At 36.2% G+C, this 27,004-nt stretch overlaps 1 protein-coding gene across 2 annotated transcripts in view; it reads left to right on the forward strand.

The window, feature by feature from the left end:
- The window catches only part of UBR1 (ubiquitin protein ligase E3 component n-recognin 1), a 137,888-nt gene that overhangs the window by 14,913 nt on the left and 95,971 nt on the right, over positions 1–27,004 (forward strand). For both annotated transcript variants that reach the window (XM_063089129.1, XM_063089130.1), the window contains 2 exons: positions 829–907; positions 20,508–20,618. In XM_063089129.1, the coding sequence (XP_062945199.1) occupies positions 829–907; positions 20,508–20,618 (190 nt within the window). The remainder of the gene's footprint in view (positions 1–828; positions 908–20,507; positions 20,619–27,004) is intronic.

A 27,004-nucleotide genomic window follows, 5' to 3' on the forward strand; every position in this document is an offset into this window, starting at 1 on the left:
TATTAGCCTTTTAAATTTCATTTTAAAACTTCATAATTTCATCTCTTCAAAATAAAATACTTTAAAAATTAATCCTGTACTTTGCACTAATTTATATTGTTCTTAATGTTTCCCTGAAAATGTTAAATAAAATATTACATTTTAAAAGTTGTTATAGGAAAGGTTAAGAGGGATTAAATTTATTCTATTCATTCAGTAAATATTGAGTATCTACTATGTGCCAGGCACTGTTCTAGGTGTTTGGGACACATCAGTGTCAAAATAAATAAAAATCCCTGCCCTTATGTTGCATGCATTCCAATGAATTTTGTCTTTATCCAGTTTAACAATGAGCAATCAGAATTTGTAAAATATATTTATAAATGTAATAGGGTAAGGTGATGGCAGATAATGGAAAAAAATTGATCATTTTTCACAAAACTGATTTTGAATTATAACAAGTTTGAAACCAGCTGGTCAGTTAGCTCAGTTGGTTAGAGCATAGCCTTTTAACACCAAGGTCACGGGTTCAGAGCCCTTTGCCGGCCAGCTACCAAAAAACAAACAAACACAAACCAAGGCAGGAAACCAGGTGAAGTCTCAAAGTTATGAGGATGAATTAAACAAAATCAAATATTCAATCTTTACACTCAAATATGACTAAAATGAGGCTAAAATTATGCTGTCATTGTTGTCTTTTTAAAAAATATTTTAGGAATTCAGTTTTTGAAACATTTTCATAGTCAGTTTGTGCACCCTGTAGGAAACTCATTCACTTTATATTGTAGTCATACCTTAAGCAGCAATGGGAGTCATCTAAATTAAAATCTAATTATCGATCTTTTTCAGAGACTGTGCAATTGATCCAACATGTGTACTCTGTATGGACTGCTTCCAGAAGAGTGTTCATAAAAATCATCGTTACAAGGTATGAATATAGATTCATAAAATCTCTCAATTAATAGGAATCTGATGGCCATCTAGTCCACATTCTTTCTTGACCAGTGCTTGATTTCCTGTTATAACAGCTGTGATATGTGGACCATTAGCCTCTAGTTTAACATATCATATGATAGGACATCTACTACAACAAGAAGTAGCTCCTTAAAATTTTTTGGTAAGATATATCATTTTTATAAAAATGATTATATAAAGCATACGAACAGTTTTAAAGAAAATAACTATAAAGCAAATGGCTGTGTAACACTTCTCACGTCAAGAAGTAGAATATTGCTAGATCTCAGAGGCCCCCGATTTGTCCCTTCTGGATCATAATCACTCTCTCCTCCACTGAGAGAACCTCTCTCTTATGTTTTGTGGTAATGGTTTCCTTGATCCCCTCCCCCCCGTTTAGCTTGTCACCCAAATCATATTGAATACTTTTATTTGGTTTTGAACTTTATGTAGGTGGAGTCATATATATTTTTCTTGTTGAGTAGTATTATGTATGTAGCTGCATAGTTTGTCCATTGGCCTTATAGAGTTCAGTAAACCCTATTGTCTTTATTTGCTGTGGTGTGTGTGGATATGTACACTGTTTCCAGTTTGGGGGTATTATGCACAATTTTGCTCTGAACATTTTTCATATTTTTGGTACACATGTACAGGAGTTTCTCTAGGTTATGTATCTGGAATAGAATTGCTAGGTTCTAGGGTATATGGATCTTCAGTCATACTTAATATTGTCAGACTGTTTTCTAAAGTGATTATACCAATTTATAGGCTCTCCAGCTATATATGAGAGTTCCCATTGCTCTACATTCTTGCAAGATTTGGTGTTGTCAGTCTTTTTAATTTTAGCCAATCTGGTGGATTTATAATAGTATCATATTGTGGTCTTAATTATATTTTCTTAATTACATAATGAGGTTGAGGACTTTTTCCTTTCCTGTTACATTTTTAGACAACCTTGTTATTTTGAGCTGAAATGTATTTCTCAAATAGTAGTGCTGGTTCTGTACTCAGGTCTTGGACAGACATAATAATTGATGTTTCTACTTGTATGTATAACATGCCTAAAATCCTGTGTAAATGTAAATAACATCTTGAAGTGATATAGACCATATCTTCCATAAAGCTGAAAGTTTTATCATGTTTTTAGACTGGCCTCAATTACTCCTTCCATCCCAGGAAGTGATGGGCTATTGGTAATATAGGTTATAGGTATTATTGTACACAAGAAAAAACAATTAGGGAATCTGTGCCATAGTGAGATTAAAATGTTTTCCTAATATTGCAAAGCTAATCATTGGTGAAATTTACGAAGTTGATCATTGGTTATATTCCATGTTTCCCAATCTTCTCCATTTATTATAGTTTTTCTTATACTGGAGAATTCAAGAAATAATGCCAGAAGTTCAGACAAGGAGAAGTCATTAATTTCTTCTCATTTTTACTCTGACTAAAGGGAAGGAAGGCTCAAGATCAGAGTTTTCAAGTTCCTCAGATTTAAAGACTCCTAATCCAGTGCTTCCCAAGTTTTGAGATTTTGTGGGTCAATACAATTTCAGAAAACTGTGACTTTGGGTACAACATAAGGTTTCAACTTTTTATTTGGCCAACTAAGTTGAATTTAAATTAAAAAAAAAAAAAGGTCACACGAACAGCAACCAAAAAATACTTGCCATCTCCTGTCAGTTTATAAAGAAAACACATTTCAATTCCAAGAAATTAAGATAATTTCAGAATAAGGAATAGTTTTTTAAATTGAATGCATGTAGCTCTGTGAAAGGGCTCACCACATTGTCCTTTTTCTGATTTTTCTGTGGACTGGTCAAAACTTGTGTATTAATTTTTGGGAACCTCTTCACTAAGCTACATTCAGATATTTAAATCTTACCAGTTTACATCGCCACCACAAAGCACACTTTTATGGAGCATTCTTAGGTTTGCTGTCTTTGGGTTTTTGCAAAGCTCTACTTGGTGCTTACAAACCTTACACAGGAATCTCTTTAGTCATCAGAAAGATGGGTTATTGTGTGACTAATAGAAAATTATGTTTTACCTAAAGCTTTAAAAAAATGACCCATCAAAAGTGAATGTGAAGAGAATGGAACACTTTTGGTGGGACAGTAAGTTGATAGAAGCTTTCTGGAATACAAGTATATTACAATATACAAGAGGTAAAATTTTTAAAGGAAAGCGAGGAAATGACCAGTAAACACAATTCAGATGAGTAGTTACCTCCAGTGTAAGGGTATGGGACTCTAGATGATCACACAGGGAGCTTCAACAGTACTGATATTCATTCTCCCTTTCTCCCTCCCTCCCTCCCTCTCTCTCCCTCTCCCTCCCTCCCTCTCTCTCTCCTTTCTTTTTTTTTATCTTGGAAAAGAATTCCAGAAAGTATCGATATTCTCTTAGAGTGGATGCTGGGTTTATGGGTGTTCATTTTATTATACTTTGTAACTTACCTCTACATTGTGTATATTCTTTTGTATAATAAAATACTTCATAAAAGAAAAAAAGCCATTAAAAAAAGATTGGAAGACATAAGAAAGGATTATGTGTTGCTTCAGAGAAGGGGAAAAAGGGGAGAGTAATGGCAGGGGAAACTCAAGATTGGATATTATGTGAGGAAAGGAACAAGAAAAACAACTTTTGAAAACAAGAAAAAAACACAATTCTGAGTTCTTTGCTCTGAAGTGTGTAATGTGACACTACTTGGTGATCTCCAGCTTTTTAGTAGTTTACCTCTTTAAAAAAACTTACAATAAACCTTTGCATTTTTCTCTTCATAAATAAATAAGTAAATAAAAACACACACCCACTGTTAATGATTATTTTTAACACAGATAAATGTTTTCTCAGTGTTGTTGAATGAGTAAAGTGAGTTACATAGAGTATATTCCTACAACCATTTCTTCTAATCAGAAAAAATGTTTTCAAATGAAGTATACAAAGTTGTAAAAGAAAGAAAAAAATTTTATCATATATTTTTAAACGGAAAAAGCAAAATACATAAGATTGTGCATTAAGTTTTTGATATTTCTTTTAGAACTTATTGTGTGTATAATATTTAAGTGTATTTTAACACTTACCTGTAACTGGGGAATTTATTTGGGTTTCTTTTTTTGTTTGTTTTTAAAACATTAAACAGTGTTGCAGTAAACATCTTTATATGTAAATCATTTTTCCATATGTAGGATTATTTTCTTAGGATAGGTTCTCAGAAATGGAATTCTGGATTAAAAAATATGGATCTTTAAGACAATAAAGAGACAAGCCACAGATGGAGCAAAAATCTTTGCAGAATATGCAAAGAACTCTTAAAACTCAAGAATAAGAAAACAACCCAGTTAAAAAAATAGGCAAAAGATCTGAACAAGCACTTCACCAAAATACATACAAATGGCTGCTCTTAACGAGACCCGGGATCCCTTTGGAGAGGCCCTCGGGAGTCGGCGGCGGGGCTGTGAGTGGCGTGGTGTACACAGCTCGACGGTTCCAGTGGTTTGAGAGCTTCAGCTGACACTGGGACAAATATTGCTTTTCTCTAGACATTTTAAGTATATATAAGAAAAATAAATTCAAGGAATATTAGTTATGAAGCATGACACTACCACTGAGGCAGCCAAATCCGAACAAATTTGCCTGATTGTCAAAATTCAACATGAGGCGCTTTAGAATGATTACTGTTTCACTTCTGTGATAGTCAGGGAGCTGAATGTGCATAAAATTAGAAATTAAGTCATGTGGGAGGAATCATTCAACTCTTTCACTTATAAAATCAATTCATGACTTTGCCCTTGGCAGGAGAGGCTGCCTCATTTACAGGCAACAGCTTTGAAGTATGGAGCAGGAAAAGAACTGTTTCTTAGCTGCAAAAGCGAGTCTCTAAACAGGGAACACAGCGCCAGGGCTGCTGTGGATGCAGACAGGATCCCGGAGGCCAGGGCCGCGCTGAAGGCGGCCAGCGGCCCTATTCATGATTCAAGGTTTCAGGCCAGTATAAAAGAAGATTCCTGGGAGCGCCCGAGCTGCTCTGCGGGACCGACTGAACAGCCCGAGGCGGCAGCAGCCAAGAACGGGGAAGGCGACAAACCAGAGGCAGAGAGAGAGCACCCGACCTGGCACAGCCCTGTGAGTGACCCCTGGCCCAGCCCTGCTCGGGGGGCTGACGCCCACCCGGCTTCCGGCTGCATCACCGGTTCACGCACCGCCCCAGGGCTGCCTCCATTTTCCCAGGTGCTGGCAGCTCCGGCCCGGCTCCACTTGGTTCCTCACTGAGCCTTCCCACTTGCTTGCCCCGGCACGGGGCTTCCCGGGGCCTGCGGGCCGGCCCCCCCTCCCACTCCCTCCGCGGTTCTCTGGTGGGGCTGGTGGCGTGGGGCGTCCCCAGCCAGTGTTGGGAGGGCAAGGAAGTACGGGCGAGGCCAACTGTCATTCCACCACACCCTGGACTCCGGCCCCGGTGAACTTCCTGTTACTGGGAGGCAGATACCATCTCTGCGGCCACCTGTTTGGAAAAACGCCTAACCAATTTCTGGTTGGGAACAGTGTGGTAGGAGAGTTCCCAAGTCCGCTTGAACCTGCCGGAGAGATGGCTGCAGGCGGGCGCTAGACTCAGTCCATACCGGGGGGATACAAAGGTGAACAAGTCCCGAGAAAGATCTACACAGTGCTACAAAGGCACGCAGAGCGACCGGTCGTCTGTGCCTACCAGAAACCTGCTAGACTTCCTGGGCGAGGCGGTGCCGAGCAGGGTCTTGAAGGCCCAGCTGATAGACGAGGGTTGCAGAAGACACATCCCAGCCCAGCCCAGTGCGCACAGAGTGGGGAGACGTGCGGCCAGGGAGGGGGAGACTCGACAGAAACCACACACCCTGTGGGGTCGCCACTGCACGATCTAACAGCCTGGGCCAGAGCACACGGAACAGGGAGAAGTCCTGCACAGGAAGTGAAAGCTCAACAGAGATCACACACCCTGTGGTACGTGATCCAGCAGCCCATCAGAGTCCAAGCTGACCAGAAAGGTGGCTCCCCGGAGAGGCCCAAGACCTGAGGCAACCATACACACAAGGCACTAGAGGCCAACTGAGCAGTCACGGAGGTAGCCATACCAAATTGGCAACTACAGCAACATCTTAGTTAGTCAATAATCTCAAACCAGTGGACTGTGAAACCCCCTGCCACAATGAATAAACATCAAAAAAAAGATAGCAGAAATACAAAAAATCAAGAAAGTACACCACCAAAAGTTAATAAATCTCAAACTCTAGATCCTATAGAACAAGAGCCCTTGAAATGACTGACAAGGAATTTCGAGTGATAATTCTAAGGAAACTGAATGAGATACAAGAAAACTCAGCTAGACATCATGATGAAATGAGGAAAAGTATACAGGATCTGAAAGAGGAAATGTACAAGGAAATCAATGTCCTGAAAAAAAATGTAGCAGAACTTGCTGAACTGAAGAAGTTATTCAGCGAAATAAAAAACACAATGGAGAGTTTAACCAGCAGGCTTGTCTAAGGTGAAGAGAGAACCTCTGAACTTGAAGATGGGCTGTTTGAAATAACACAAGCAGACAAAAAGAAAGAAAAAAGAATCAAGGACATTGAAGAAAATCTGAGAGAGATATCAGACAACCTTAAACGCTCAAATATCCGAGTCATGGGTATTCCAGAAGGGGAGGAAAATGGAGATTCCATTGAAAACATATTCAACAAAATAGTGGCAGAAAACTTCCCAGGTATAGGAAAAATCACAGATCTTGAGATCCAGGAAGCACAACGATCTCCAAACGTATTCAACCCAAAAAGGCCTTCTCCAAGACATGTTATAGTCAAATTGGCAAAACTCAGAGACAAAGAGAGAATCTTAAAAGCTGCAAGAGAGAAGCATCAAATCACCTATAAGGGAGCCCCAATCAGGCTAACATGAGGCTTTTCATCACAAACCCTAAAAGCTAGAAAGGAATGGGATGATATATTCAAAATACTAAAAGACAAAGATTGCCAGCCAAGAATACTCTACCCTGCAAGGCTATCCTTCCGAAATGAAGGGCAAATAGTACATTCCTCAGACCAACAAAAACTGCGGGAGTTCACTACCACACGACCACCCTTACAAGAAATCCTCAAGGGAGTACTGGGTTTGGTTCCTGAAAAATAACTACCACTGCCATAAAAACCCACAAAAAATCAAAACCCACTAGTATAATGAAAATGGCATTCATGAAGAGAAAACAAGCAAACAAGAACGCTATCAACAACCTAAGGAACCAACAAACACAGGAAACAAACAGTAAATCAGAAAGCAAGGAACAAAAGACACCTAAGACAACCAAACAACCAATAAAATGCTAGGAATAAATCAACACCTTTCAATAACAACTCTTAATGTAAAAGGCTTAAATTCCCCAATCAAAAGACACAGACTGGCTGACTGGATCAAAAAGGAGGACCCAACTATATGCTGCCTACAAGAGACCCACCTCACCCATAAAGATTCACATAAAGAGTGAAAGGATGGAAAAAGATTTACCATGCAACAGAAAAGAAAAACGAGCTGGAGTAGCTATTCTTATATCTGACAAAATAGACTTTAAACTAAAAACCATATAAAGAGACAATGAGGGACACTACTTAATGATAAAAGGACTGATCCATCAAGAAGACATAACAATCATAAATATGTACACACCCAATGTTGGAGCAGCCAGATTTATAAAACAAACTCTATTAGACCTAAAGAAGGAAATAGACACTAATACCATAATAGCAGGGGACCTGAACACCCCACTGTCAATATTAGACAGATCATCTAGGCAAAGAATCAGTAGAGAAACACAAGATCTAAACAAGACTCTAGATCAATTGGAATTGGCAGATATCTACAGAACATTCCATCCAACAACCTCAGAATATTCATTCTTCTCATCAGCACATGGATCATTCTCCAGGATAGATCACATATTGGGTCACAAGTCTCAATAAATTCAAAAAAATTGGAATTATCCCATGTATCTTCTCAGACCACAATGGATTAAAACTAGAAATTAATAACAAACGAAACTCTGGAAACTATACAAACACATGGAAATTAAACAGCATTCTACTTAATGACATATGGGTCCAAGAAGAAATCAAGCAGGAAATCAAAAAATTTATTGAAACTAATGAAAACAATGATACATCATACCAAAACCTGAGGGATACTGCAAAAGCAGTATTGAGGGGGAAATTTATTGCATTAAACACTCACTTCAGAAGAATGGAAAGATGGCAAGTGAACAACCTAACACTTCACCTTAAAGAACTAGAAAAACAAGAACAATCCAAACCTAAAGTTAGCAGACGGAAAGAAATCATTAAGGTCAGAGCAGAACTGAATGAAATTGAAAACCAAAAAACAATTCAAAAGATCAATGAATCAAAAAGTTGGTTGTTTGAAAAGATAAATAAAATTGACAAACCATTAGCATGGCTAACAAAAAAAAGAAGAGAGAAGACTCAAATAACAAAAATTAGAAATGAAAAAGGCGATATTACAACTGATTCATCTGAAATGCAAGGAATCATTCGAGACTCCTATAAACAACTATACGCCAACAAATTTGAAAATCTGGAGGAAATGGATAAATTTCTGGACACACACAAGCTCCCAAAACTGAACCGTGAAGACGTAGAAAATTTGAACAGACCAATAACAAAAAGGAGATTGAAGCTGTTATCAGAAGGCTCCCAACAAAGAAAAGACCAGGACCAGATGGATTCACAGCAGAATTTTACCAAACATTCAAAGAGGAATTGACACCGATTCTTTACAAACTATTCCAAAAGATCGAAATGGATGCAAATCTCCCAAACTCATTCTGTGAAGCAAACATCATCCTGATACCAAAACCAGGTAAAGATATAACCAAAAAAGAAAACTACAGGCCGATATCCTTGATGAATATAGATGCAAAAATCCTCACTAAAATACTAGCAAACAGAATACAGCAACACATACGTAAAATTATTCACCATGATCAAGTGGGATTCATCCCAGGGATGCAAGGTTGGTTCAACATACACAAATCAATAAATGTGATACACCATATCAATAAAGTCAAACACAAGGACCATATGATCATCTCTATAGATGCTGAAAAAGCATTTGATAAAGTTCAGCACTCATTCATGACAAAGACCCTCTATAAGTTAGGTATAGAGGAAAAGTATCTCAACATAATTAAAGCCATATATGACAAACCCACTGCCAATAGCATCCTGAATGGGGAAAAGCTGAAAGCTTTTCCTTTAAGAACAGGAACTAGACAAGGATGCCCACTCTCACCACTCCTATTCGACATAGTGTTGGAAGTACTAGCCAGAGCAATCAGAGAAGAGAAGGAAATAAAGGGCATCCAGGTTGGAAAAGATGAAGTCAAACTGTCCCTGTTTGCAGATGACATGATCCTATATATCGAACAGCCTAAAACCTCTACAAAAAAACTCTTGGAATTGATAAATGACTTCAGCACAGTAGCAGGATACAAAATCAACACACAAAAATCAGTAGCATTTCTTTTCTCCAATAGTGAACATGCAGAACGAGAAATCAAGAAAGCCTGCCCATTTACAATAGCCACCAAAAAAATAAAATACTTAGGAATTGAGGTAACCAAGGAGGTGAAAAATCTCTATAATGAGAACTACAAACCACTGCTGAGAGAAATTAGAGAGGATACAAGAAGATGGAAAGATATCCCATGCTCTTGGATTGGAAAGATGGAAAGATATCCCATGCTCTTGAATCAACATAGTGGAAATGTCCATACTACCCAAAGTGATATACAAATTCAATGCAATCCCCATCAAAATTCCAAAGTCATTTTTCTCAGAATTCGAAAAAACTATCCAGACATTTATTTGGAACAATAAAAGACCATGCATATCCAAAGCAATGCTGAGCAAAAAAATAAAGCTGGAGGCATAACACTACCCAACTTTAAGCTATACTACAAAGCTATAATAACCAAAACAGTATGGTACTGGCATAAAAACAGACACACTGACCAATGGAATAGAATAGAGAATCCAGAAATCAACCCACACACTTACTGCCATCTGATCTTTGACAAAGGCACCAAGCCTCTTCAGTAAATGGTGCTGGGAGAACTGGATATCAATATGCAGGAGAATGAAACTAGATCCATACCTCTCACCGTATACTAAAATCAACTCAAAATGGATTAAGGATTTAAATATACACCCTGAAACAATAAAACTTCTTAAAGAAAACATAGGAGAAACACTTCAGGAAATAGGACTGGACACAGACTTCATGAATGCGACCCCAAAAGCACGGGCAACCAAAGGAAAAATAAACAAATGGGATTATATCAAACTAAAAAGCTTCTGCACAGCAAAAGAAACAATTAACAGAGTTAAAAGACAACCAACAGAGTGGGAGAAAATATTTGCAAAATATACATCTGACAAAGGATTAATATCCAGACTATATAAGGAACTCAAACAACTTTACAAGAAGAAAACAAGCAACCCAATTAAAAAGTGGGCAAAAGAGCTAAGTAGGCATTTCTCTAAGGAAGATATACAAATGGCCAACAGACATATGAAAAAATGCTCAACATCACTCAGCATCCGGGAAATGCAAATCAAAACCACACTGAGATACCATTTCACCCCAGTTAGGATGGCTAAAATCCAAAAGACTATGAACGATAAATGCTGGCGAGGTTGTGGAGAAAAAGGAACTCTCATACATTGTTGGTGGGACTGCAAAATGGCGCAGCCTCTATGGAAAATGGTATGGAGTTTCCTCAAACAATTGCAGATAGATCTACCATACGACCCAGCTATCCCACTGTTGGGAATATACCCAGAGGAATGGAAATCATCAAGTCGAAGGTATACCTGTTCCCCAATGTTCATCACAGCACTCTTTACAATAGCCAAGAGTTGGAACCAGCCCAAATGTTCATCATCAGATTAGTGGATACGGAAAATGTGATACATCTACACAATGGAATACTACTCAGCTATAAAAACGAATGAAATACTGCCATTTGCAACAACATGGATGGACCTCGAGAGAATTATATTAAGTGAAACTAGTCGGGCACAGAAAGAGAAAAACCACATGTTCTCACTTATTGGTGGGAGCTAAAAATTAATATGTAAATTCACACACACACACAAAACCGGGGGGGGGGGAAGAAGATATAACAACCACAGTTACTTGAAGTTGATACGACAAGCAAACAGAAAGGACATTGTTGGGGGGGGGAGGGAGAAGGGAGAGAGGTTTTGGTGATGGGGAGCAATAATCAGCCACAATGTATATCGAGAAAATAAAATTAAAAATAAATAAATTAATTAAAATTAAAATAAAAAAAAAATAAACTGAAAAAAAAAATGTAAAAACCAACTCTAGAGAAACACAAATGCAGTGAATAACAAAACAAGAGAAAAAACAAACTCCTGTTTATGAACTGACAAGAAAGTTATGGTAACCCAAAAATCACAGCATTGGCTAAATAAAGATCAATGTTCTAAACCAAAAAAAAAAAAAATTAAAAAAAAAATAAATTCACACATACACACACACCAAAAAAAAAAAAAAAAAAAATCGGGGCGGGGGGTGGGAGAAGATATAACAACCACAATTACTTGAAGTTGATACGACAAGCAAACAGAAAAGACATTGTTGCGGGGGAGGAGGGAGGGAGGTTTTGGTGATGGGGAGCAATAATCAGCCACAATGTATATCGATAAAATAAAAATTAAAAAAAAAAATAATAATAATAAAATCAATTCATGTGGCAAAAAAAAAAAAAAATACATACAAATGGTCAATTAAGTGCATGAATAGATAAATGCTCAATATCATATATCATTAGGGAACTGCAAATTAAAGCAACAGTGAGATATCACTGCACACTTATTAGAATGGCAAAATTCCAAAATACAACACCAAATGCTAGTGAGAATATAAAACAATAGGAACTCTTATTCATTGCTGGTGGAAATGTGAAATGGTATGGCTACTTTGGAAGATAGTTCAGCAGTTTCTTATAGAACTAAACATTCTTTTACCATATGATCCAGCAATAGTGCTCCTGGGTATTTACACAAATGAGTTGAAAACTTATGTCCACTCAAAAAACTGCACACAAATGTTTATAGCAGCTTGGAAGCAATCAAGATTCCTTCAATAGGTGAATGAATAAACTGTCGTACATACAAAGGATGCAATATTATTTAGTCCTAAAAAGAAATGAGCTATCAAGCCTTGAACACACATGGTGGACCCTTAAATGCATATTGATAAGGTAAAGAAACCATTCTGAAAAGGCTGCGTATTGTATGATTCCAACTATATGACATTTTGGAAAAGGCAAGCTATGGATAATATAAAAGATCAGTGGTCGTCAGCGGCTGGGGTATGGTAGTGAAAGAGTTTGAGAGATGACTAGGTGGAGAGGAGCATAAGGGATTTTTCAAGTAGTAAAACTATTCTGTTTGATGCTAGAGTGATATGTGCATGTCATACATTTGTCAAACTCAAAAATGTATAATACCAAGGGTGAACCCTAGTGTAAATTACGGACTTCAGTTCATGATAATGTATCAACATCAGCTCATCAATTATAACATTGACTCATCAGTTGTAACAAATGTACTAGACTAACACAAGATATTAATATTAAGGGAAACTGCAGTGGAGGGGAGAAAAGGTATATGAGAACTCTGTACTTTCTGCTCAGTTTTTCTTTAAACCTAAAACTGCACTAAAAAATAGTCTATTAATTTTTTTAAATGAGCTTTTTAAGGTTTTTGGTACATTTTGCCAATTTGCCTTAACAAAACAATTATTCCAAATGTATAGCAAGCAGCAGTGCCCAAGAACCTGCAGAAACCTTTTACCTGAAACCTTTCAATTGAATCTGGCTTTTGAAAGTTTACCATTGCTTTTGGAGTATATTTTGTTGATTGTTTTGTAGGTTGTGTAAATTTGTCTTTTCTTATTTTGGAAGGATGAGTATAGACTACTCTTGCATTGCTACTTAACTTTGCTATCTTTTTAGATAATAGGACAGGGTCTTTTGCTGCTTATTTTGCTGTCATCCTTGCAAATGGGACCAAGATTTTTGATTTGATGAGTAGCTAAATTCTATGAAGCCAGGGTCAGAATAATATCATAACATGATTGGGCTGACCCCATGGCTCACTCAGGAGAGTGCAGCGCTGGGAGCGCAGCAGCACTCCGGCCACGGGTTCGGATCCTATATAGGGATGGCCGGTGTGCTCACTGGCTGAGCACGGCACGGGTGACGCCAAGCTAAGGTTTGCGATCCCCTTACCGGTCACAAAAAAAGACAAAAAAAAAAAAAAAAAAAATCATAACATGATCAAATAGAAACCAAAATAGAGGCTGAGTTCACCTAACTAGGATGTTCTTGTATCTTGGAAGCTGACACCAAAAACCCACGCCTGCTTGTAACCTTGAGAATGATATGGTACTCTTTAATTGAACACATCCCAAAGCCAATTAGATTATATCTGGAGAAGAAAACAAAGGCCACTAACAATCTTCTTTTTCTCTGTCCTTTTCTTCTGCATGCCTCTATCTTCACTTACCAAATTGTAATGATACATTTGTGTGTCCTTCATCCCCACCTGACTATATACCTCTCAAGGAGAAGGCTCAGGTTTTATGTACGTTATACCTCCTGTGTCTGTCATAGTTTTTAGGACATAGAGGCTTTCAATAAATATTTATTGAATGAAATGCATTGAAGTTTAGGACCAGAAGGGCTACATCATAGGTAAAGCTGACAACTATGCCCTGGTAGATTAAAATAACCATCGGGATATATTTTAGCATCAGCCTGCTTTATACATTCTGTAATCCTACATGATGAGAATTTATATTCCCATATTGTCTTTGAAACAACAGCATTAAAAAAATTATTTACTTTATTTAGCTAGGCAATACACCAAAAACTACCTTTTTAAAAATTTCAAATAATGCAGAAGAATGTAAATAAAAATTATAGTTGCCTTTTTGCCCTATCATAGTCCTTCCCAGAGGTGACACTGTTAAAAGTTTAGTGTATATCCTTACAGATCTTTATTATGTTTAGTTGAGGTGTGTGTGTGTAAGTGGGATTCTACTGTATATTCTGTTGTTTTGCAACTTGTTTTTAACTTAACAGCATATCATGGGTATCATTCTGTGTTGATACATATAAGTCTTGGCTTTTAATGGCTGTAGATCTTCCTTTGCATGAATATATCATCATTTATTTCACCCTTACCCTTTTTCTAGACAACTAGATTGCTCCGATTTTTTTCACTGATCAGTACAATGTTGCTTTGAATGAACACATTTACCTTTGTTTTTATATAAACAAGTATATCTTAAAGAGTGCCTGAGGCTAGATTCTTTTTTTTTTTTTTTAATTTATTATTATTATTATTTTACATTCTAAGATGTGGAGCAGTTGGTGGGGAGGGGGAGAGAGGAAAGGTGAGAAGGGTAGGGTGGGAAGAGGAGGAAGGAGAGGAGTGTGGCCAAGGCCTGTGACACCCCCATCATTCTGACAGGGGAGCCCAGGGGGCTTCCAGAGGCAGCTCAGTTGTGGCTACGATGTGGACGTCGGGAGAGCATGGCTGAGCCCTTGGTACACCCAACCTGGGCTTGGGAACCTGGGACGCTTCTGGCAGCTGCTTGGTGGTCATCACTGGGCTGGATGCAGATGTGGGGGTGTGTAGCTGAGGCCCTCAGCATCTCCCCTCCCCCACTCGGGAGCATGGGGAGATTCCAGTCTTTCTAGGTTTTATAGGCATTCTTTGGTGGTGGTAGACCTTTACTGGTTAATATCAGAACTTTGTCTCTGATCTGTGGGAATTTTGTGTTCTCTTTCAGTTCTGTGTTGGATTATTAGCTACCCCCACCACTTAAACTCTGCACTGGAACTATAATTTGTTATCCTTTGCTTACTTCTAAAATGGGGGGACTTCTGTGGGAACCTGCACTTGAGCCCTGTGGTTGAGCTAAATTGCTGCTTTGCTGCTGATTCTCTAGGGAAGGCTTTTTGTGCAGCTCAGGTTTTAATTGTTGACCTTGTAAGCACTTCTGCATCTTGTGAGGTCTGGTACACCTGGGTCGTGTGAAAACTCTGGTCTGGGCTTGAGTCTTTTTTAGCAAACTGTACCCCTTGCAGTTCTATATTCCTGACCAGTCTCCATTGAGTGGGCATGTGCTGACTGGAGAGCAAATCAGCTGTCCTTGTTGTGCCCCGGTGTTCCCCTGGGGGGACCATCTCCCCCACTGCCCTCACTCTAAACAGTTCCCATGGGACAGGCCATGTACCGGTCCCGTGTAATGACTCACTGGCCTCTGAATGGCTCCTTTTTTCAGTTGTCTGTGGCCCCTGACTCCTGTGTGGGTCCATAGGAACCCTATTAGTGGTCTTGTTGGCCTGGGTGTCACCAAGGCCCTCTCTTCCCCTGCAGCCTCCAAGCAACTTCATACAAAGGGCACAGCAGTGACTTTTGCCAGCTTTTGCTCCATGTGCTTACCAGGGCCAGCCTTGAAGTGGCTGGGGCTCAAAATGGTTGAAGTGGTCCTTTCTTTCCCTCATTGTGGCTTCTCCCACCTTCATGGACTCCATAGGTCTCTCCTCCTCCACTGAGCTCTAGTGGCCCCAGCTTGGCAGTTGTTGCTTTTTAATAGTTGTAAATTGGTTTATTGTGGAAGAGGGTGATGCTAGGTACTGTTTATTCCACCCTGTTGATTGGAAGAAGCTAGATTCTTAAAGGTAGATTTTTCTGGGTTGAAGGGTATATATATGCGTTTAAAATATTGATAGATTTTTTTCCTAATTTTTTTTTATTGTGATAAAATACACATAACAAAATTTACCATCTTAACCTTTTTTTTTTTTTTTTTTGACTGGTACTCAGCCAGTGAGCGCACCGGCCATTCCTATTTAGGATCTGAACCCGCGGCGGGAGCGTTGCTGCGCTCCCAGCGCCGTACTCTCCCGAGTGCGCCACGGGGTCAGCCCCATCTTAACCATTTTTAAGTGTACAGTTCAGTGGTATTAAATACATTCATAATATTATGCAAACATTACCATCATCCATCTCCATAGCTCTTTTCATCTTATAAAAGTGAAACTCTCTACCCATTAAATAATAGCCACCCATTCCCACCTCTTCCCAACCCCTGACAAACACCATTCTGCTTTCTGTCTCTATAATTTTGATTACTCTAGGTACCTCATATAAGTGGAATCATACAGTATTTGTCTTTTTGTGACTGGCTTATTTCACTTAGCATAACATCCTCAAGATTCATCCATGTTGTAGCATGTTAGAATTTCCTTTCTTTTTAAGGCTGAGTAATATTCCATTGCATTTATATGCCACCTTTTCCTTATCCATATATCTGTCAATGGAAACTTGGGTTGCTTCTACAAAATTTTGATAGATTTTTGCCAAATGTTTTCTTGAATTGCTTTGTCAACTTACCTTCCCATTAAAAGGATATGATGATGTTCTTTCTCCATTCCAGTTCCCAAACTTTAATCAGTTTTTTTTAACTTTTGCCAATCTGTTAGTCAAATCATTTTATTACTGTAATTTACATTTCTATTATTACTAATATTATTAACATCTTTTCATAATTTAATTGTATGTTTAATTTCTTTTATATATTACCTGTTTTTATCCTTTACTCATTTTTGTTTTTCTCTTTTGGCAGCTGGCCAGATTGGTGTTATAACACTGCACTCTACCTTTACTCATTTTTCTGTTGCCTTTTTCTTACTGCTGTGTATATGCTTTACAAACATTTTCTCCTGGTATACTTGTCTTTTTAAAATTTTTATTTTTAAAATCAGATTTATTGAAGTATAAATTACATGCAATAAAATCCACCATTTTAAGTTTACAGTTTCATAAGTTTTGATAAACATATATAGTTGTGTAACCACCACCACAATCCAGCTATGAAACATTTATCCTAAAAAGTTCTGTGGTGCCCCTGTGGTGCACTCAGTCTCCCCACCTCCTTCTCCCTCAGCTCCTGGCAGCCAGTGATCTGTCTTATATCCCTATAGTTTTGCTTTTTCAGAATGTTATATAAGTATAATCTTGTAGGTAGTCTTCCTGTGTGGCTTCTTTCACTTAGCATAATGCCATTGAGATCCACTCATGTACCAGCAGCTTGTTCCTTTTTATTGCTGTGCCACATTTGTTGATGAACATTTGCGTTTTTTCAGGCTTTTGAATAAAGCTCCTATAAACATTCAAGTACAAGTCTTTGTGTGGGCATATGTTCTCATTTCTCTTTGGTAATCTAGGAGTGGGATTGCTGGATCATAAATTAAGTGGATGTTTGACTTTATAAGATCTGTTTTCTGTTGTTATTATTTATCTTATTGACATTTTAAATTTGTATGTTGTTAAATTTTCTAGATTTTTTAATGCTTCTAGATTTTGTGCATTGATTCTGTGGCATTCCTTATTCCAAGATTATGCTTATACTTTCTTTTGATACAGCTACATTTTTAGTAATTATCGGTGAGTCCAGCATTCTTTGGTATACTGTGTATCTGAAAGAAGAATTGATTTGTATATTTTAATTTCTTTTGTTACTTTTGTTCTATTGGTTACTTCAGTATTAATAATTTTATAGTGCCCTAATCTTTTTTCCCTTTACTTAACCTTTTATTGTCTAGTCTGTCAGTTTGAATGGTATTGTTTGATTCCTTCCTATTACCTATATAGTTGTCAATGATCTTATATTACTTTAGCTTTCCCCTCTCTCATTTTTTTAGTTTTAGTTTTTCTGATAGTCAGATCATATAATGTTTACATTCTTCTATGCCCCATCCTTGATTTGTTCTTCATAATTAAATAAATAAAATTTTATCCTCCATCCTTTTTCTGAAGTTTCCCAAGTCACCTCTTTTTTTTTTTTTTTTTTTTTTTGCCTTTTTCGTGACCGGCACTCAGCCAGTAAGTGCACCGGCCATTCCTATATAGGATCCAAACCCGCGGTGGGAGCGTCTCTGCGCTCCCAGCGCCGCATTCTCCCGAGTGCGCCACGGGCTCGGCCCCCAAGTCACCTCTTGATTGGATAAAGCTTATCCTGTAGAACAGGGGTCAGTAAACTAAGGCCTGTGAGTCAAATCTGGCTCACTACCTGTTTTTGTATGGCCTGCAAACTCAGAATGGCTTTTATATTTTTAGGTATTTAGAAAAAATAATAAGAAGAATATTTCATGATACATGAAAATTATATGAAATTAAAATTTCAGTGCCTGTAAATAAAGTTTTATTGGGACGTAACCATGCCCATTTGTTTATGTACTATTTATGGCTGCACCTACATTACATCAGTAGAATTGAGTAATTCAAGAGAAGCTATATGGCCTGCAAAACCTAAACTACTTATTATCTGGTTGTTTATACAGAAAGTTTGCTGATCCTTGCTCAAGTAGATGCCTCAGAAGAGCATATGTGTACAGTATTCCCTAAGTTCTGACATGTTCAAAATTGAGTTTGTATAGCTTGGCTGGAATTAATATCCTTAGTTTACGTTTTCTTTCATTAGTAATGTTGCTCTGCTGTTGTCTTGTTTTATATGTTATTGAGAAGTCTGATGGCAGTCTAATTTTTTTTACCATTTTAAAAAAATCTTTTTACCTGAAGGCCCTCAGGACTTTTATTTTTAAAATCTAATAGTTTTACTACAATATATTTTGGAGTTGATCACACTGGGTGCATTTTTCATCAGTCACTTGTGGGCCCTTTCAATGTATAGATTCAGTTTTCTTTTATTTCCTGGAAGTTTCTTAGTTCATAGTTTTGAATATTAGCTCTGTTCCAGTGTTTTGATTTTCTTCTTCAGTGACTCCAGTTGTATTTATGTTGGCTGTCTATGCCTATCCTCCATTTTAATCACTTTTTCTCTGACCCTACTTCTTTACTTCGTCTAATTTTCATTCTCTTGGTTATTTTCCTGCTTCCTTTCAATGCTATTTATTAACTTTCCATTTGAGTCTATATCTTACACACCTTGTAATTTAGAATTAATTTCTGGTATGATTTTCTCATTTTCTTTTTTCTTTTCTTTTTTTCTTGAGTTTAGTCAAGCCTCATTTTATTTATTCCTGTTTTTGTCCATTTCTGTTCTAGTTTTTATGTTTCTGATTAAAGTTGTTTTAGTCTGATTAAGGGTTTCATATACCCAAATGCTTGTTTGAGGCTATGTAATTCAGTTTGGAATATTGTTACACTTTTCTTCAGCATAGTAATTGGTTTGGGCCCTTATTTATGCTTTTTACTTTTTAAAAAAAAAAATCTGCGTAGATATGGTCTGCTCTTTTCTATTCTTTTTTAATTCATGGACAGGAGTCACAAGTGCTCTCTTCTGTCAATTCTGCCCTTTTCTGTATAATTTCTTTAATAGATGGTGGTGGTGGTGATGTGAGGGTTTGGCATTCTTTGTTTCTCTCTCATTTCTGTAGGATCCTTAATTTTACCTTTGTGTTTCCCTCTTTCCTTCACTGCCACATCTTTAGGGGTTACCACCTTTTTTGCATGTATTTGATTTTTCTCCTAAAGCAATGCTTCTCTGAGGTTGCCATCTCTGGTCCTGCTCACTTTCCCTGTGAACCACCAAGTCCCAACCTGTGTTCAGTTATTGCCCTTAGCATTGAGCTTTCTCTTTTGGGGGGTGATTTTTCTCTGTGTTTCATTTAAATTCTCTGTACTTCTCTGCTCTTTTTCATGGAATGTCTTAAGCTCCCCTCTCTTGCTGTCTGCACCTACAGGCTTGAAGTGATAGACAATGGGAACTCTGTTGGAATAAGTCATATGAAGGCTGTGGTATTTATTTTTGTCTCCTAATAGTGCTGAAAGTGTGGATTACATGTGGTTTTAGTGCATTCCCTATTCATTGTATGTTTGGGAGGAGGAAGTTTGGAGGAAGATTCAAAATCAAGTTGTTGACATCATCATCTACCTGAGTTTAGTATATTTTAGATAACTTTTTTTTTTTTTAGGAACACTGAAAGGAAAGAAGTTGTAAATAAGTTTTAGTAGCTGTGGGATATCAAAGTAAATGGAATGTTTTATACATTTATGTGCTATATGGTATCATTATAATGATTTTTAAATCTGTTTAATTAAAAAATCTCATCACTCAAGCATTCTAGGTGTTGTATATATATTTTTGCACACTTTGCAATGTGTCCTCCATTTTCCATTGAAAATTTAAACAACTAATTTTATATTAAAAATTAGAGTTATGTTTCAAAAGTTTATCAGTTTTGAAGGTCCGTGTTTGTTATGGTGAAATATTCAAGATTGGGGGGGGGGGTTGTTTGTTTTTTAGGTAACTAATAAAATGGTATATGTCACATTAAATTTTTATTACATTAAAGGCAATTAAGGTTGAAGTATTGGTTTGCATTTATTATTTGAGTTACCTTTATCATTCTTCCTTGCTTTTCAAATGTTTTGAAATCAAGAAAAATATTTCTTATTTATCAGATGCATACTTCTACTGGAGGAGGGTTTTGTGACTGTGGAGACACAGAGGCATGGAAAACTGGCCCTTTTTGTGTAAATCATGAACCTGGAAGAGCAGATACTACAAAAGAGGTAAGAATTAGTATTATTATATTATTATTATTATTATTTTAATTGCTAACTATTTTAAGCTTGCTAAAGTTAGAGAAGAATGTTTTGTGTATGGGTTAAACTGAATTCCATTTAGAATTCTGATACTTTTGTTCTCCACCTATGAGAAGTTAAAGATTTGATAGTTTCTCTAAAGAAGGAATGGATTTACAATAAAAAGATGAATAAGTAAGAGTAAACAATATATAAGCTTAAAAGAACAAAAGGAAGTAATTATTAATAGATAAGAGAAGAATGTAATGAATTAGAAAACAGTAGAATTGACATATAAATTCAATAACTGCTTTTTTTAAAGAAAAAAAAGTCAGATAGATTATTAAATAGATACATCCTAATCAAGAAAAAAAAAACTTGAGCAAGCTCAGATATAGACAGTCAAAGATGAGAATGGGGAAATAACCATAAAACCATAGATACAGAAGGAATTAAAAGGACTATGAAGATTCTTTGAATGACTCTCTGCAAATACATTTAAAAATGGATTATTTTATCAGACAATATAAAGTGACATAATTTTTTCAAAAGCAGAGAGAAAACTTAGTAACCATTGAAAAAATTCATATAATTGTCACAAGAAAATGCTTCCTCAAAAATGCCATGTTCATACAGCTTCACAGATGAATCATTTCAAAACTTCAAGGAATAAATACGTTTTGTACTTTTTAAACTGTTCCAAATACCCCTATAGCAGTGAACACCGCAAGGGCCTGGATGTCGAGCTCTTTAGTACCATTCCCCACTAAAAGAAATCGGGCTTGTTGTTAAAATACCTGATTCCAGGCCTGGGTCAGGAAATGTATAAGGAAAGCTTCTGTGGATGGATTTGTGTCAGAAGAACCTAGGACCCAGCGTGAAAAGACTCCCATTGACCTTAGTTGGGTAATCGGAGCATCCAAAACATAATAATAAATAACCATTATAATTAATTGAATCATATTGAATATATAAAAATCCATGAGTTCTTAATGAACCTTAAATGAGAGCTAAGTAACATAAAACCTTCTAGTCACCTTGGCAGTAGCTATATATCAATTCCTTACTCTAAAAAGTGGTAATTAAAAGGATTAAAATAAACATTTATTCTGCATTTTCAGTAGGAATTGTATTTCGTGGTAACTACATATTCCTAGTTCATCAAGAAAAGCTCTTCTTTTTAGAGGAATGCTAGCTAATACAGAAGGGATGATAGAAATAGAAAAATTAACATTTTACAAACCCTAAGAAAATATTAAGTTCAGACAAGGATCATTAATGGATGCTAAATCATTAAGACTTAGTTTGACAAGGAACTATATTCACATGGTTCTAAATTATTTCCTATCATAGATTATTTGTCTAGTCAAAAGGGAAAAAATGAAACTTTACGGTGGAGGTATCCTACTGTCATCATCTGAAGACAGTCATCAATGTTAACATCATCACTAATAGCAGAATGACATAGTGTCATAAGCTTCTCTATATTATGTAAAACTTAGTTTTAACATCTGAAAAATCAATCAATGTAATATACCATACAAATAGAATAAAAAACAAAACTACATGAGCAAAAGCATTTGACAAAATCCAATACCCTTTCTTGATAAAAATATTTAACAAAGTAAGAATAGAAGGGAACTTCCTCAACCAGATAAGGGCATCTATGAAAAACTCACAGCTAATATTATACTTAATGGTGAAACACTGGATACTTTCCCTCAAGAATAGGAACAAGACAAGGATGTCTCTCTTGCCACATCTATTCAATATTGTACTGGAGGTTCTACCAGGGTATTTAGGAAGAAAAAATAGTAAAAGATAACCAGATTGGAAAGGAAGAAGTAAAACTAGCTCTATATGCAGATGACATGATTTTGTATATAGAAATCCTATGGAATCCATAAAAAATTATTAGAACAAATCAAGTTCAGCAAGATGACAGGATACAAGGTAATTCTACAGAAATCACTTGCATTTCTATACATTAGCAATGAACAAAGATGAAATTAAAACAATTCCATTTATTATAGTATCAGAGAGTAAAATATTTAGGAAATTTAACAAAAGAAATGTAAAATTTATGTTCTGAAATCTATAAAACTCCTTTGAAAGAAATTAAAGATCTAAATAAATGTAAAAACATCCCATGTTTCTGGATCAGAAAGCTTAATATTGCTAAGATGGCAATACCCCCAAATAGATCTATATAGATTAAATGCAGTGCCTAAAAATCCCAGCTGGGTTTTTTTTTTTTTTTTTTTTTTAAGAAATTGACAAGCTAACCCTAAAATATATATGCAATTGCAAGGGACCAAGAATAGCCAAACAATCTTGAAAAAGAACAGAGTTGGAGGATTCTGCTTCCCTGTTTCAAAACTTACTACAAAGCAACAGTAATCAAAATGGTGTGTGGTATTGGCATAATGATAGACATAGACCAATGGAATAGAATTGAGAGCCAAGAAATAAATCTGCATACCTGTGGTCAACTGATTTTTGGCAAGGGTACCAAGACCACCCAATGGGAAAGAATAGTATTTCCACCAAGTGTTGCTGGGACAACTGGATATTACATGCAAAAGAATTAACTCAAAATGCATCAAAGACCTAAACATAAGAGCTAAAACTATAAAACTCATAAGAAAAATATAGAAGTAAATCTTCATGACCTTGGATTTGGCAGTAGATTGATAGATATGACACCAATAGCATGAGTTAAGAAAAAATAGATCAATTAGACTTCATCAAGTTAAAAACTTTTGTGCTTTGAAGGGCACTATCAAGAAAGTAAAAAGACGGCCCACAGAATAGGAGAAATATATTTGTAGATCACATAGCTGATTGGAGACTTATGTGTAGAACTTATGAAGAACTCTTAAAACTCAATATATAAAAAAGACAACCCAATTTAAAAAATGAGCAAAGGGTCTGAATAGACATTTCTCCAAAGAAATACAAATAGCCAATAATTCCATGAAAGATGCTCAACATCCTTAGTCATTAGGGAAATGCAAATCAAAACCACAATGAAATACCCCTTCATACCCTCTAAGGTGGTTATAATCAAAAAGGCAGATAATAACAAGTGTGTTGAAGAGGATGTGACAAAATTAGAACCCTCATATGCTGGGGTGGAAATATAAAATAATACAGCCACTTTGGAAAACAATCTGGCAATTCCTCAAATGGTTAAATGTGGAGTATATACTCAAAAGAATTGAAAACAGGCTTTCAAACAAATATTTGAATGTGAATATTCATAGCAGCCTTATTCATAATAGCCAAAATATGGAAACAACCCAAATGTCCATCAAATGATGAGTGGTTGAACAACATGTGGTATATCCATATAATGGAATGTTATTTGGCTATAAAAGGGACTGAAGTGCTGATATATGCTTCAACATGGAAGAACCCTGAAAACATTATGCTAAGTGAAAAAAGCCAGTCACAAAAGACCACATATTATATGATTCCATTGATATAAAAAGTCCCGAATAGGCAAATCCATAGGGATAGAAAGTAGTTGGCTTATTGTTTAGGGATAGAGAGGATGGAGGCATTGGCAGGGAGGGGCAATAGCTAAAGGCTGTGGGGTTTTATGGGTTTTTTTGAAGTGGTGAAAATGTTCTAAAACTGACTGTGGTAGTGGTTGATGTATCTGTGAATATACTAAAAACTATTGACTTGTACACTTTAAATGAGTGAGTTAATGGTATGTGAATTATATCATAGTAAAGCTGTTTAAAAAATTTAACGACATAGCCCTACTTATGAAATATTCTTGCTAAAATGTTTAACCTGAACTTCATAAAGTTTTCAGATTTAACTTCTGGTTATAGGAAATATGGGGGATAGATAAACGAGAAAAACAATAGCTGAAGGAAAATAAATTTAGAATGTGGGACATTTAAAAATAAATTTAGAATGTAGGACTTTTAATAGGAAAACTGGCGAGGTCTCCTTCATGAAGAACAAAAAGCTGAGGTGGGGATGGGAGATTCTTTTTTCCTTCTCCCCCCAATGCTGGGACCCCTTGTTTAACACGGTGATCTAACACTTGAGCTCAACAGTTTAGATGTTCACTCAGATTCATTTAGCTGTAAATTACTTAAAAGACATAACATAACAACTAAATGCAGTGTGTGGATCTTGTTCTCGCACACATTTATAATAGATTTGGGGGACAATTAGGAACATTGAATATGGTATAGGTATTAGATAATATTTAGTTATTGATAATTTATTAGATGAAATAATGGTATTATTATTTTATAGGAAAACGTCCTTTTCTTTTTTTCTTTTCTTTTTTAAAGATACATTTCAAAGTATTTAGGGGTGAAATGTCATGATGGTTATGTTTTACCTTAAAATACTAGGAACAGAAAAAATGAAGCACATATGGAAAAATATTACATTATTAAGTTTAGATTAAAGGTGTATTTATTATACTGGTCTTTCTATTATTCTGTTTAAAAATTTTACTAACAAAAAGATGAAAACTTAAAATTATCACTCAATTAGCTAAACCTAAACAAATAACAAAAGCATACAAATTGATCCAGAGCTGGGGATGAGGGGCAGTTTCCAAATTTGTTATAGAGGGGCCGGCCCGTGGCTCACTCGGGAGAGTGTGGTGCTCATAACACCAAGGGCCCGGGTTCAGATCCCATATAGGGATGGCCAGTTAGCTCACTGGGTGAGCGTGGTGCTGACAAATTTGTTATAGAGAGCCAACATTATACTGACCTCAGATATGACAAAATATAGAAATTACAGGTCATTTTTATTAATTATTATTATGCTGAAATCCTGAATAAAACGTTAGCAGGTAAAATCAAGCATAAAAGAGTAATGTAACGTAACCATTCTTACATTCCTGGAATGAACCCCTCTTGGAATTCACCTGTGAAACATTTGGGAATGTACTCTTTGATAACATTCTCAATTTCTTTCAGGGCTTTGGCCTCAAAATGGAAGCCATAAGTCATTATTAGTAGAGACCAGATAAAGGACCATTGTTACTGTTATTTAACACTGTTCTGGAAGTACTGTCAATCACATAGACAAAATAGAATGAACTAAGGTACATAAAGGAGGTGAAATAGTCATAATTGTATACCTGGAAAATTCAAGAAAATTAACTGATAAAGAATTAGAAACTACGGGCCGGCCTGTGGCTCACTCGGGAGAGTGTGGTGCTGATAACACCAAGGCCACGGGTTCGGATCCTGTATGGGGATGGCCGGTTAGCTCACTGGGTGAGTGTGGTGCTGACAACACCAAGTCAAGGGTTAAGATCCCCTTACCGGTCACCTTTAAAAAAAAAAAAAAAAGAATTAGAAACTATACTATAGTCCAGTTATTGGTTACAGAATTTATATTAAAAATCATTAGTTTTTTTATTTAATGAATCCAGCAATTATTTCTTGAATGCCCTTACAAACAATACTTTTTAGAAAATATAATGGAAGAAAAGATCTCATTCACTATGGCATCAAAAATGATAAAATACATAGGGAAACCAAGAAGAAATATGCCAGCTCTGCTTTAAGAAAACTTTAAAACTGTACCCTGGGCAAAAGAAAAAAAAAAAAAAATTGGAAGACGTACTTTACTCTTGGATTGGAAAATTCAGCATTACAAAGATAATTGTTTCTAAAATTAATCTATAAATTTAATATATTCCCAATTAGAAGAACAACTAGATTTTGGGGGGGAAATTGACACACTAACTTGGTTCTTCTGGAAAAATAATTCATGAGAATTGCTAGGAAAAGCTGGAAAGAAGAGTTATGAGTGTGAATAGGCCTAATAGATTTTAAAATTTATTCGAGAGCTGTAGTAATCAAAACAATGTGACTCTTGGTACACGAACAGACAGTAGATAATGGAGAATCTAAACCCAAAGTGGTGATAAAGATATCATTTTAGATTGGTAGGGGTAACTGGCTATGCATTTGAGGGAAAAGAGCTTAATATCAGATAAATTCCACAAATGTCAAAGATTTAAAGTTTTTTTTAGAGAAGAAAGAAATTATAAACTTATTAGAAGAAAATTTGGGTGAATTAAGAAAAAAAAAACTTGAAGCAAATGGTCTATTCTTAGATTTTTGAAAATTTCAGAAGCTATACAAAGGAAAAGATTGTCAAATTTGAGTCCACAAAAATTTACAACTTCTTTACAGCAAATAACTAAGTCATGAGGTAAGTGACAGACTAAGAAAATTATTGCAATATGTCGCAATGGGTAATGGTCTGTCATTAAGAACCCCCTGGTATTCTGTATATCTGTGCGATGAGAGCACTCACATGTGTATTATACCCTATTTTACAAAATCCTAAAGGGAAAGAAATCCAAGAATTATATT

The sequence above is a fragment of the Cynocephalus volans genome, chromosome 3, assembly GCF_027409185.1.
Source record: "Cynocephalus volans isolate mCynVol1 chromosome 3, mCynVol1.pri, whole genome shotgun sequence".
Taxonomy (NCBI): Eukaryota; Metazoa; Chordata; class Mammalia; order Dermoptera; family Cynocephalidae; genus Cynocephalus; species Cynocephalus volans.